This window comes from Corylus avellana, chromosome ca2, assembly GCF_901000735.1.
Source record: "Corylus avellana chromosome ca2, CavTom2PMs-1.0".
Taxonomy (NCBI): domain Eukaryota; kingdom Viridiplantae; phylum Streptophyta; class Magnoliopsida; order Fagales; family Betulaceae; genus Corylus; species Corylus avellana.
Genome location: NC_081542.1, coordinates 22,576,680 through 22,589,206, shown reverse-complemented (window position 1 = coordinate 22,589,206; position 12,527 = coordinate 22,576,680). Strand labels below are relative to the sequence as shown.

The window sequence follows — 12,527 nt, the reverse complement described above, 5'->3', positions numbered from 1 at the left end:
TAATAGTAAAAGTTTTTGACTTTAGAATCCAACTTAATCTTAAAAAATGTAATCTAGTGATGGCCATGTGAAAATTTAATTTGGGTTATTTTATTACAGAAGAATAGGCTTTTGTGTCCAAAACAAGACAAGATTGTTGAAACAGGATAATATTGTTTAAATAGGTAACTGTAGGAAGCAGGCGGGATGGCATCTTTGTAAGGTACCGCATGCATTAGCAGTCAGCATTACTGTTTTTCCTTGTCATAAAATGTTTTTTTTTAAAAAAAAAAAAATGAAAAATTGTTAAATTGTCCTTGTGATTTTGGTTATGTAATAAATAAATTTTTATTTTCAAAATAAGCTTATAAACTCTTGTGATATTCATAAGTGACAAATGATTCTTATGTATGAATTCTTGCAATTTTTTCACCAGAATTATCACGAAATTACAAATTAAAAGCTAGCTCTAAGGCCTTGGTGATAGTTCGGCAACCCTTGAAAACCGTTATAAGAACTGTCCATTGAACCACTCCAAAGGTTATTGACTCATTGGGTGTGATTCAGTCATTCCTTCTAACCAATTCTAGGGATGGCAAACCACTCCCATAACCATGAAGTATCACCAACAACCCCAAACCATCCCATAGCTTGAGGTGATCAAACTATCACCATTAATTGTTATAGGGTAGTCAAACCATCTCTTAACTTTAAAGATGGTCAACCACCACTATAATTATCCTTTAAGAGTGGCCGAACCACTTCTACTAGCTTGAAAGTGATTTAGCTATGCGAAAACTGGCATTATGGTGCCCTAAACCCCCGAAAGGCCCTCAAAGGTAGTCAATTACCTTCCGTAGGTACTAGAGGGTGTGACCAACCACCCCAAATGCTTAAGTTGGTGGTTCTGCCACTCTCAATCCACCCTCAAACCATTTTTTTATTTTTTTTCTATTTATCTATTTATTTTTTGTTTTTGTTTATTTATAATTTTTTATCCGAGGAAAAAATTGCAATTTCGGCCAAAATTTGTACAAAAGTCATCATTTTTTCATAAAGGCATACCAATAGGATTTATAAAATTCATTTTGAAACCATGAGAATTTATTTGTTATATGATCAAACCACAAAGATCAATTTAGCAATTTTTCCTTTTCTCTTTTGGGTTAAACAAACTTGATTGTTGTAGATTACCATTTTATCAAAAAAAAAAAAAAAAAAAAATCTTTGGGTACGGTTTTCCAATGTAATAAATTTGGTCCAAGTGTTTTTCACCTTTATCCAAATCATCCTCCTGTCCATCAACCATCTTGCCACGTGTACAAAAAAGCCACATAAGATCTATAAAATATGTTGTCATAATGTCATGCATGTATACATTCTTGTCCTATCAACATATCCATTAAAACTTAAAAAACAACCCCTTTAGCCTTTCTCCCGCATTTGATTAGAAAAAATAAAAAATAAAAAATATGGATTGGTGATAAGTAAAAATCTATTCAACAAGTAGTGGTGAGATTTTTAGGTGGCGTCACCCCCACTTTTGTGACGGTAGTTTGGTGGAAACCTCCAACCCTCCGGAGTGGTTGCAGGGGGGGCAAAGTCCCCTAACGTCTAACCCTTCCTCTCCATCAGGTACGAAGGAGATTTTCCTCCCTCCTTTGCGGCCACTCTTTTTTTTTTTTCCCCTTTTTTTTTTTTTTTTTTTTTTTTTTTTTATATATATATTTTAGCTTTTTTTTAAGGTATATGCTGATATGAGAAGAATATGCACATGATAACGTTTTTATATATAGGTCTTATGCATGCATGGCAAAAATTCTATTAGTTTGATTTTCATAAAGCTGAAACGTGGACTAAATTATTTGATTATATATAAACTATAGCGATCAAACTTGTTTAACCTTTCTGTCTTTGTTTGGTACATCTATGGTTGAATTTTATTGCTCAGAGAATACGTATATATGTCACCATCTTGAGGTACATTATCTGTACGCATTTTGTCAAATTTTAACGGTAAATCTAATGGAGCAGATATTAAGAACCTTTAAAATATTTTAATAAAACAAAAAAGATCAATGGGACATTATAGAAGATAAGCATCTCCAAAGGCTCCTTTAGTCAGTCAATGATACTTTTACTAAAAAAATAGGCATTTTTCAAACCTTACTGTTTACATTGCTTGGCTCTAGCTCGCACCAAGCCTGTCATGCACTAATAATCACTCAAGCTTTTGGAATGGTCCAATTTTTGAACTTTACTCTAACTTTACATATTATATTCAACATTATTATTATAAATATGAAGTGATTTACAAAAGTTTTTTTTTTTACTAATAATTAAATGATAATTAGGGTTTTAGATTTTAGAATCCATATTAATCTGAAAAATGTGATCTAGTTATGGTTAATATGGTAATTTAATTTGGGTTATTATATTCCATAAGAGTATTTTTTTTTTTTTTTTTTGAATTGGCTTCTATGGATCAGGATCCGTAATAATTTAAAAAAAATTATAAATTTTCAAATTATGCGAATTCAAGTTGTTCCTTGCATTGAACGGCTATCGGCTTGAAAAATGTTACCTATTAAAAATGTGGCATGTTACCGAGACAGCAAAAAAAGATAAGAAAAAAATCACTCAAAAAGTCTTTTTCTTTATTTTATGAAGAAACGCTTCTTCTTTACTAAACAAAAAGACAGTTTTTGACTCAAAACTTTTCTACGATATAAAGTGTAAGAACTTGATAAAAATAATTCAATTTTCATTGGTAATATATTACCTTTTGAATAGGTAACATTTTTCATCCCGTTTGATATAAGAAATTGCATAAATTTACCTAATTTGTGAAACTACAATTCCTTTGAAATTGTAGTATATTCTTATCCAAACTTTAGGTAACTAAGGTTGGAATTCGAAACTTAATACTATGTCAAATCATTAATTAATTATGTCAATAATTTAATATGATAGAAAGAATAAATATAATTCTTTAATTAATACTTTATCATACATGTTTACTTTAAAAGATATAAATAAAACAAAAAGACGAGACGCATTAGCCAATGATATTGCTGCAAAACAAAATCATGGGAATTTTTCAAACCTCACTGTTCACATTCCTTACGATCTCAGGCTTTCTCAGCTCTAGCATCTTCTTTTCAATAATTAATTAAGGAGGGTTGATTAGGGGGCGAGAGGAATGAGACTTTTATGCAAAAAGAGACATGCTTTAATGTTTGATTTGCTTAAAAAAACAAAAAACAAAGATTCTTGTGCAAGTCTTCCATTGGCCAAAGAGTTTTTCTCTTAAGCACCACGCCTCCTCTTCCTGTCAACATTTGCTCGGATGAGGTATGATTGAGCCTGTTTGCCAATGACTCTGGGCTGTTACTGTATTAGGGCAGCCTCAATCCCAAAAAAAAAAAAACAATTTCACCTTAAAATTAATTTCAATATCTCTACTTTTTATACCACATCAGTCATTTTTTTTTATTATTATTCAAATAAAAAAATCACAACAAAACAAATTTTTTACCCTTTTCCATATAAAATATATTTTTTCACTTTTCTCCACAAAACATTTTCACTAAAATCAGTCAAACACATATACCCAAAAAAATGCTACAGTACCGGCCCTAATACAGTAACAGCCCAAGGCCATTGACAAACAGGGCCATTGTGAGTTCCATTTCAAAGCCTCTCTCTCCTATTCAGGTAGCGTTTGGCAACGGCGTTGGAGAGACCCAGACACTGTGTTTGGCTTTTTGTGAAATTTTATGTACACTTTTGCCCCTGACTTGATTTTACACGTTTGCTGAGCTGTTGACCCAGACACCATCCGAAAATCTTCGTGGGTGAAGCTTCCGCAGAGCAAACTCCTTCAGCCCACTCCCAAAGCTCGTTGGCTTCTCCTGCAAGCGTGAATCACCCATCCCCCTCCCAAAATACCGGCTGCCGTTTCACCACCCACCGCTCCCGAAAGTACAGCCTCAGTTGTTCCCGTTTTCACCGTGGCTTCAGCGCATGCTCTGTTTCGAGCAGGGGGAAAATCGCGCTTCCATGCTGTAAGAGCTTCAAGTTCCTTTCATTTTTCTCCCCATGTGTCGTTCTTTGTTGATTTCCTTTCGGTTTGGCTGGTTTTTCTTCAGAATTTGGGGCCATTTTCTGGCGTGTCAGCGGCTGTTTGGTGTTCAATGAGTGTTCCAACATTTTAGGGCTTATTTTGTAGGGTGCCAGCTTCGGTCCTGTGAGTGTGCAGCTGAAGCTAACTTCCCAAGACCTGCGATTTCGGCGAAGCAACTCGGATTCTCGTCCATTCCGGCATCTGGGTATGTCTCAATTTTTTTGATAGCACCCCGATGAATTTCGTTTATGTCCTGCTTGTTTGTCTCCTGAAACGCGTATTTGTCTGTGTATTGCAGTATTAGTTTGAGTTAAATACTGCTAATATCTGATCTTGCAATCACATTTCTCTCTATTTGTCTGCTCTTATTTCATTTCTGTTAATGATTTTTTTTGTAAGTGCTTCGGGTCTGAATATTTGGTTCTGTTTAATTCGCTAGACGTGAACTGTGGTATCAACATTGTTTAGTTTGTTAATCTGAAATAACACTATTTCCTTCCCCATGATTCAAAATAGTTGACTGTTCTTGTTATTTTGATTTAATAATGTTTCATACTTTTAGACACAGTCGTATCTAGTGTCCTTGTCAGAGAATGATAGTTTTTTTAAGATCTAATGTACTTGCATCTGGATACAAATGAAAGATTGTTGTGTATGAGAATAGTGATCAAGTGGGGGCGGTCTTTGTGCGTATGGAATTCAATTGGAGGTTGAAAGAGATGGTGTAAGGGCTGGAAAGGTGTCCTATTAGTGGAAATAAATGAGAGCCGAGAAGCGATAAAACTGTGGCATAATATGATGCCATTAGAAAGTCTTTGCTTTCTGGGAACAGTGTAATAGCACGTTTGGCAGCATACTAGTTCACATCTTTTTAAAGGAAAATTTGAAAAAGATTAGAGGTGTCAACTGTTGCTGCCGATGCATTGCACTTTTTTTCACATATACAATATTACTTATCAAAAAAAAGATAAGACTATCTCTGCAATGATTTGCTTGTTTCTCAGATTGCGTGATCTGCAATCTGGTGGTAGACTTTAAAGAACAGTGATGCATAAGTTTCATCTCCTTTTTTGCCCTTTTTACTGTGTTATAACATGCATAATGGAATACAACCTAATAGGCTATATGTTTTTGGGCAAAAGGGGAAATGACTGTAACATCATGCTTACCTACCTGAATACAACAACAAATGTGTTTTTGGGCAAAGGGGAAATGACTGTATTCCATTTTTTTTCTATACAAGTTTTAGCATGCTTCTACTTCATCTTCATGTGTTTCTCTTTGTGTACATTGATGTTATCAGTGAATTTTGATGAATTAAAAATATGCTAAAATTGTTAAAGATTGTGCGACATGTGCCCAAGAAAACTTTGAAGGCCAATTTCTTTCATTTTTATGTACATACTTAATCGAGGGATTATATCCCATCTTTGTCGTATTTTACACTTGCAATGAGTGTATAATTGGATATGGAATCTAATTGAACGGGAAAGTATAGTTAGATAGCATTGCTAAGTTTCTTATTTTGGTAATTTGGACTGCAATGTATTGGCAGCATATATGCTCCAATTTAGCTTAATGTATTGGCAGCATCATTTTGTACGAAAGGTTGTGATTGGGGATGTTTTGTGAGACTGTGGTATTGGTTTGTGGAAGGTGTTAGCTTGGGGTGGAATTTGTTTCTGACTGGTTGTTTTCTACTAAGAGGTTGTTGAGCATCCAGAGTGATTTGGTTTGGGACCACCAAATCCTTTTTCTGTTGTTACATCTTTGTTTTCTTCACAATATGACAGGGTTGAGTATGTCTGCAAATAGTGATGCATCGAGTGGCCGTCCATTATGTCGCTGTGGAGCTGTAGCGTTCGTAAGGTATTCCTGGACAAATGATAACTACAGCAGAAAGTGGTATGGGTGCGAAAAGTATAAGGTATTGAATGACATTTATTTTCCATGTTTGCATTTTTTGACCAGTTTTATTTGGTTTAGGGTATATTATTGACTTTTTTCCAAATTTTGTATGTTGTAGCAAGTTGGTGATTGTGGCTTCTTTCTTTGGGCTGACAACGAGATGACAACTTACGAAAAAAGAATCATGCGACGCTTGAAGGATATAGAAGAGCAAACCCGGGCAGAAATTAGTAGACTTGAAAAATTGTTGGCTGCCGAACAAGCACAGTATAGAACACACCTAGAAAACATGTTTCAGTCTAGGGATGAGATGTGGAAATCTCTGGTAGCGAATAACCAGTCTAGAGCAGTCAAGTTCCAATTTAAACAAATGACGTATCAAGCAGTCTTAGCTTTGCTTGTCTTGCTAGTGTTCCTTTATGTTGGCGGTTACAATGCATCTAGTGGTAGCAAGTTGATGTTAAAATGAATTATTTCATACTAAATTGTAGATACTTGACCGTTGTAACTTATATTTTTTGATGTTTTGTATTAATTGTGCTACTCCTTTTACGCAATCATTGTAATTTATATCCGCTTTTTCTTGATATACAACGTATCCATCTTATTTGTGCAGAGCTGCGACAGATACTCTTTTTTTCCAGAGTAATATACTCTATTAACATAAAATACTTTTTTAATTTTAATTTAGATTATTTGTAGTTTATTTAATTAATAAATTATTAATTCTTACATATACGTATAAGAAATATGAGTATAAGAAGCTGTTAATGCACATCCAATGATACGTTAACAATGCATTCCTGGTCCTTTATAGGGAATAATGAAGATAATGTAGATCATATGTGTATTTGTAATCTGTCATTTATCGGTTCACTCATGGTAAGAACAATTGGGTGTCATTTCTATAACATATAGTTTATTGAAAGAATAAAACATGTATTTGGATATTTTCCTTCAATCCCATAAAATTGTATTATTTATTTGACATTAATGGTTGAAGTGAATTACAATCCGAAGAGCAAATGGATTATAGGAGTTCCTCGAGGTCATATATTTTTGATAGCACTGTCTACTTAGATGCAGAGGTACACATATGATCCCATGCTTATTGATTTAGATTAAATAAGCGAGATCAGTTAAGATTCCGATTAGATAGTCCTTTCCTTCAAAAAGGTCATATATGGCAATTTTTACATTACTTGTATTTTTTCTTTATTAACAATGGAGAAGCCATACAAGATAACATTAATTACTCTTCATTCGCGGTTTCCCACATGTGAGAGGACATTGCCTCTCGGACTATAATCATCATTTCCTTGCTTTCGCGGGTTCGGTCTGGTGGTGCTCCATGTGCGACGTATGGAACAGGTGTCATGGTAGGCAATTGCGAGACGTCGATCCAATGTTGCCCATAATGCGTCGTTAGGGCATCACAAAATAGTGGATCATCAGCACCGCAGTCTTTGCGAATGAAGTTGTGTACGGCGCAACATGCGACCACAAATAGTCGTTGGTTCTCAATCGGGTATGGATGCATATTGTCGAAGATAGGGAATCGGGCTTTCCAAACTCCAAACGTTCTTTCCACAGCTGATCGTAATGATGAATGCCTATAATTAAACAATTCTGCTGCATTCTTCGGACGACGGCGACCGCGGCGGAAATCTTCCAAATGGTATTGCTCATTGCGATGCGGGGGTAAAAATCCCTTGTAGCATCCATAGGCCGAGTCAACCAAGTAAAAGTAATCTGAACATAATAAGGTACAACATTATATCACATAGGGTTCTAACATAGCAAAGGAATTGTAAACGTATTACAAATCAATAGAACCTGACACAAAGCCATGTCTCTGTACAGTACCTTCGACCGGCATGGGGAAAAGAGCGGTGGGATCCTCGATGCACTCCTAGAAAATCCGCGAGTCATGAGTGCTGCCCTCCCATCCAGCATAAACGTATGTGAAACAAAGGTCGAAGTCAACGACGCACATGACATTCTGTGTTATTGTGGACTTCCTGCTTCTGTAGGGCACTATGTTCTCACCTTGAACGCACGCTTTAACATGGGTTCCGTCAATCACTCCAATGCATTTCTGGTTACAACAGTATTACCGAAAGCGTGCATAAAATGATATAGGACACAAAAGACAATAGATACATGACATCGGTGTTTGTGAAGTAATGCGATATGTTATGCTATGGCGTACCGCGAACCATGGATAGTAGCGGCCATTGCGTGCAACGTATGGGTGAGGCAACTCCATCGCAGCTAGACGTATAATATTTTTCCCAAGCCTGCACAGCGCTTTAGCTGTCCGATTAACGTAAACGCTTACCGTGTGCAATGAGCGCTGTAGCCTATCCGCTACCGTCCGCTGCGTGTGGCACTGTGCCATCACTAGGCAAAATGCCGCAACTTGTTCTGTGATCTTTACATACCGGCTGCTTTGTAAAAAACCATTGTGTTTCAGTGTGTTGCACAATTTTAAGAAAGTTTTGGGCAACATACGAAATTGCTCATAGCATGTGGTTGGGTTCGGATTGGTAAGCACCCAGTGTACCCACATTGCGCCAGTCAGCTTGGAAGTCCGCTGTGGAATGCAAACCCTTACGCTCGGGTGCATAAAATGATGGTAACATTCTTCCACGATCATTGCCATGCGCACCAGCAAATTCTCTAGCTCGAATCGTATTCCCTCAAAATTACGCTCATCCTCGTCGTCTGTGTCGGATGCATCTGAGTCGGGCAATTCATCGATACTGTCCGTCCAATGACGTCCATTACCAATGTTACCATTAGACGAGCCGGCTGCGTACATGTCAACAGGCCTACATTTAAATGAGATGAATACCGTCACATTCTAGTCATAACATGCGTAAACGTCGTCAGGCTATATTTAGTCTATATTAATAACATGCGACCGGATAATTAGGATTGGGAAGTAAAACAGGGTTAATATCATTAATCATTAATGTTAAAATTGTTATCCTACTCCGTAATAAGCATCCATACTATAGCATAACTTAGGAGTCTCTAATATTCCAGTCAAACTAACTTAATCCCTACAAAATGGAAATTAGTTAATGGAAACACAAAAAATACAACATAAAATATTAACATAAAACATCAGCTTCAATTGTCTTTGTCTGGATCAATATCATTTAGCCACTGACGTAGACCGTCGTCATTCATTTTCAACAATATCCTTGCCCTAGTCAGATCGCCAACCTTGTCGCATGCTTTGACATATTTTTTCGTGGGCAATGACATTTCAGCTGCCAACACATTGATACGGTCCATGATGGCTTCCTCAGGGTACTGGTTGGGAGGGGGCTTATAAGAACCACAATCGCCGGGTGAAGTGCCATCGCTAAGCTTGCACCTCTGTAAATAGTCGGATCGCAAGAGATCATACTCGCTTCGCAACTCGGAGAAAATTTGCTCACCCCTGGATGAACGCTTGCTAGAGTTCGATCCCTGCAAGTGCGAACCTTCCCTCTTCAACTTCCCTTTCCCTTTTCCTTTTGCCTTGTGAGATGATGCACATTGGGGCTCCGTCAGGTCTATGATCGCCGCGGGGTTGTTGAGATCGATGTCATTCTCTTCACAATCGCTGCCCGGGGGGGATTGTGTGCTGGCATACCTCAACTTTCCAGTGGATGTTGAGCCCTCAAAGATGTAGCATAGGGACTTGAAGTTCGCCGGGGGGCCATTTCGGAATCTGTAGTACTTCTTGAGGTTCGATGTCTGAGAAGGAAGAGCAAACAAATGAAAAAACACAAGATAAAACACAAAATGTCAGTAAGTACAGAAATTCGCATAATTAAGGAAATATTAAACTTAATATTAGTAGCGTACCAGTCGAATGTGTTCCCATTGTTCCGGAGTTCCCGTGACAGTCCCAAAATCATCATCCCACCCACAGCCCGTGCCGGCCTTATCTCGGACAAAGTCCGAGAAGCGCACCCAAAGCTCCCTAAGATGCTTAATATGGTCGGTCACCTGTTTTTGAGTGTAGGCGGTGCCATCATCCAGCCGCCTGTTTAATTTTTTCGTGATGTTCGGAATATGCTTCCTAAAGGGATGGCGAACTCCGTCATCTTGGCAGTTACAGAGGATAGTCACCAAGATATTGTCGTGCTTTTCTTCCCATTTCACATTTGCCAGTGGGATGGCCACTTCCGGTGGGGATGGGGACGGGGTTTGCATCCCATGCTTTCGAGGGGACTTACGGGGAGTGGTAAAGAACGACATCTACGCATAAGTATATAAAACAACAAACGAAAGTGCGTAAATCATGTATGATACTTATCTACCAACCATAGTCAGCACAAAACTAAGCTTTTACGTAGACACTCGAACTAATATATACGAGTACGTTAAGTGTGATATGACATATTTACAATAAGCAGTAAAATAGGTTAGGCACAAACAATTTGGAAATGAATGAAGCTTTGATATAAAATAAGAAACATACCTTGAAGTTGTTGGATTGTCGGTGACGCAAGTTATACCCGCCGAACTGAAAATTAAACAAGGCCAACATTAATGCCAACTAAGCAGAAAGTGGTGGCATATTAAGCATAATTGATGAAATACCCTACTACCAAACACAACACACATATACACATATTTAGCATAATTGTTTAAAATTTTTCCATGGCCAATAAGGTGAACTAGCAAAACCATATGAATGCCAATACCCCTTGGCCAATTTTTAACCTTATCAATTTGCAGTTTTATTCAACTCTCAAAAAACAAGTTAAAATATGTCTATGCTCCACTGTACAAAAATAGAAAGAAGGAAAACACAAGCAGGGAAATACAAACACCCAAGATTGATTAAACCTATGACTTTACCCTTCGCCATCATTTATGGACAGAGGAAATGCCATTTGATCCAAAGACCATTTGCATTTCAAAAGTAAAGAAAAAATTTCTTCCCTCATTTATTTGAACTTGATACCATAACCTAACAGGAATGGTTTAATCAATTGGTGCATGATAAAGCTATAATGTTAACAGACAATGTGTGGATAAAGAATGCGAGCAAATATGGTGACTGCAAAAATCATAAACAGAGTACCACATATTTGTAGCAAATACCAATATTTCATTTATGGTTCATTTGAATAGAAGCATTTCAAGACAATGATTTGGATTTCAATTTTTTTGATTCAAATGGCTTGAATGAAGTATGTAAAGGACAAATTTGAAATAACCAGGTGTAAGATGCTATTTCAAACTCATAACACAAACGATTTGTGGAAACAAAACTCACTTTTTTCTCCAACTCAGAACAATCATGTACTGTCAAAATTCGTATCAAACAGTTTATACTAAAATTTGCTACTCAAACCCCTTGATTTTAAATCCTCACATCCAAATGCAACCTTAAATTAAGACACTAGATACTTGTAAAAATCTATGGGGTTTTTGGTAGTTTCCTAAAGCTGCCACCCTCCCAAATCCCTTCCTAGCTTCGACACTGATCAATAGAGAGGAAATCCCATGGAAAAAGTCCCCTTCTAATTTTAACAACGCATTGCAAATGCATAAAGCATGCAGTTTTTCATGCACAATCTTTATAATGTACTTGAAACATATTCAAACTTGATAATACTCAAGCACAAGAAGAGAGGATGCATTTTGAAAAGCTAATGAATGCTCTCTACCATATTCCTGCTTTTTTCCTTTTCTTTTATAAGGGACTCGATGCACAACACGACACAACAACAACAAATAGAAATGAAGTGTTAAAACCACTGTCACCACCGTTATTTGCCTCTTTTGGCACAGCCCTCTTGACCTCCACAAGCCGACATTCAGCTCATGAAAGCTATTCTGCATAACATTCTCCACGGATTCATCCGAATCAAAGGTGATAAAGCCAAAGCCCCTAGGCCGATGAATTGTGCTGTCATGCATGACCACTACATCTGTTACCCTACCAAACCTCTTAAAGTAATTCTTAAACTCGTCCTCAGTTAGACTAGCTGACAAACCCCCTACAAAAATCTTTTTAGTCCTAAACTGATTATCGCCATTGTCTGTACTACTACTCTTACTCAATCCCCTATTAAAGACATTTCAGTACTACTACTCTTTTTAGTCCTAAACTAATGCAACCTTAAATTAGATACTTGTAAAATGCTACACAATATAAGAAAACCCCAATAATCCAAATTAAGAAAACCCAAAAAATAAAATGCTACACAATATAAGCACAACGAAACTAACAAAATAACATTGAACAAAACCATAACAAACAGCTGGACATGCAATACCTTCGTCTGTGAGCGTGTGCGTGGAGCCGTGGCTAGAGCTCTTGTCCACCGAGATTGGCGCCTGGCTTCACGGGCAGATGAGTTTCTAAATGGGTGCTTTGGATTATTGGGGGGCAAATCGTCTAATATAGCCGAAGAACACAGCTGACCAGGTCCACGCATTGTGCGGGGACCTGATTCTTTGGGCTGGACGCGTGTTAGGGGGGGCAAAATTCTGCAAA

At 37.2% G+C, this 12,527-nt stretch overlaps 2 protein-coding genes across 2 annotated transcripts; one reads left to right on the top strand and one right to left on the bottom strand.

Annotated features, from left to right (window-relative positions):
* The first annotated feature begins 3,913 nt into the window (after positions 1-3,913).
* On the top strand, positions 3,914-6,609 carry LOC132173006 (uncharacterized). The gene is made up of 4 exons (XM_059584571.1): positions 3,914-4,046; positions 4,211-4,310; positions 5,899-6,032; positions 6,132-6,609. Exons 3-4 carry the CDS (start codon positions 5,907-5,909, stop codon positions 6,480-6,482), a joined length of 477 nt encoding a protein of 158 aa, XP_059440554.1. The 5' UTR covers positions 3,914-4,046; positions 4,211-4,310; positions 5,899-5,906; the 3' UTR covers positions 6,483-6,609.
* Positions 6,610-7,265: 656 nt separating this feature from the next.
* LOC132169336 (uncharacterized) lies at positions 7,266-7,892 on the bottom strand. Its single transcript, XM_059580388.1, has 2 exons — positions 7,880-7,892; positions 7,266-7,765 (listed from the first exon to the last, which is right to left on the bottom strand). Exons 1-2 carry the CDS (start codon positions 7,890-7,892, stop codon positions 7,266-7,268), a joined length of 513 nt encoding a protein of 170 aa, XP_059436371.1.
* Positions 7,893-12,527: the final 4,635 nt, after the last annotated feature.

Excerpts from the sequence above, each read along its gene's own strand:
- LOC132173006 (XM_059584571.1), top strand. The coding sequence starts at position 5,907 with ATGTCTGCAAATAGTGATGCATCGAGTGGCCGTCCATTATGTCGCTGT. Across the intron at positions 6,033-6,131 it reads ATGGGTGCGAAAAGTATAAG|CAAGTTGGTGATTGTGGCTT; the intron begins GTATTGAATGAC and ends TGTATGTTGTAG.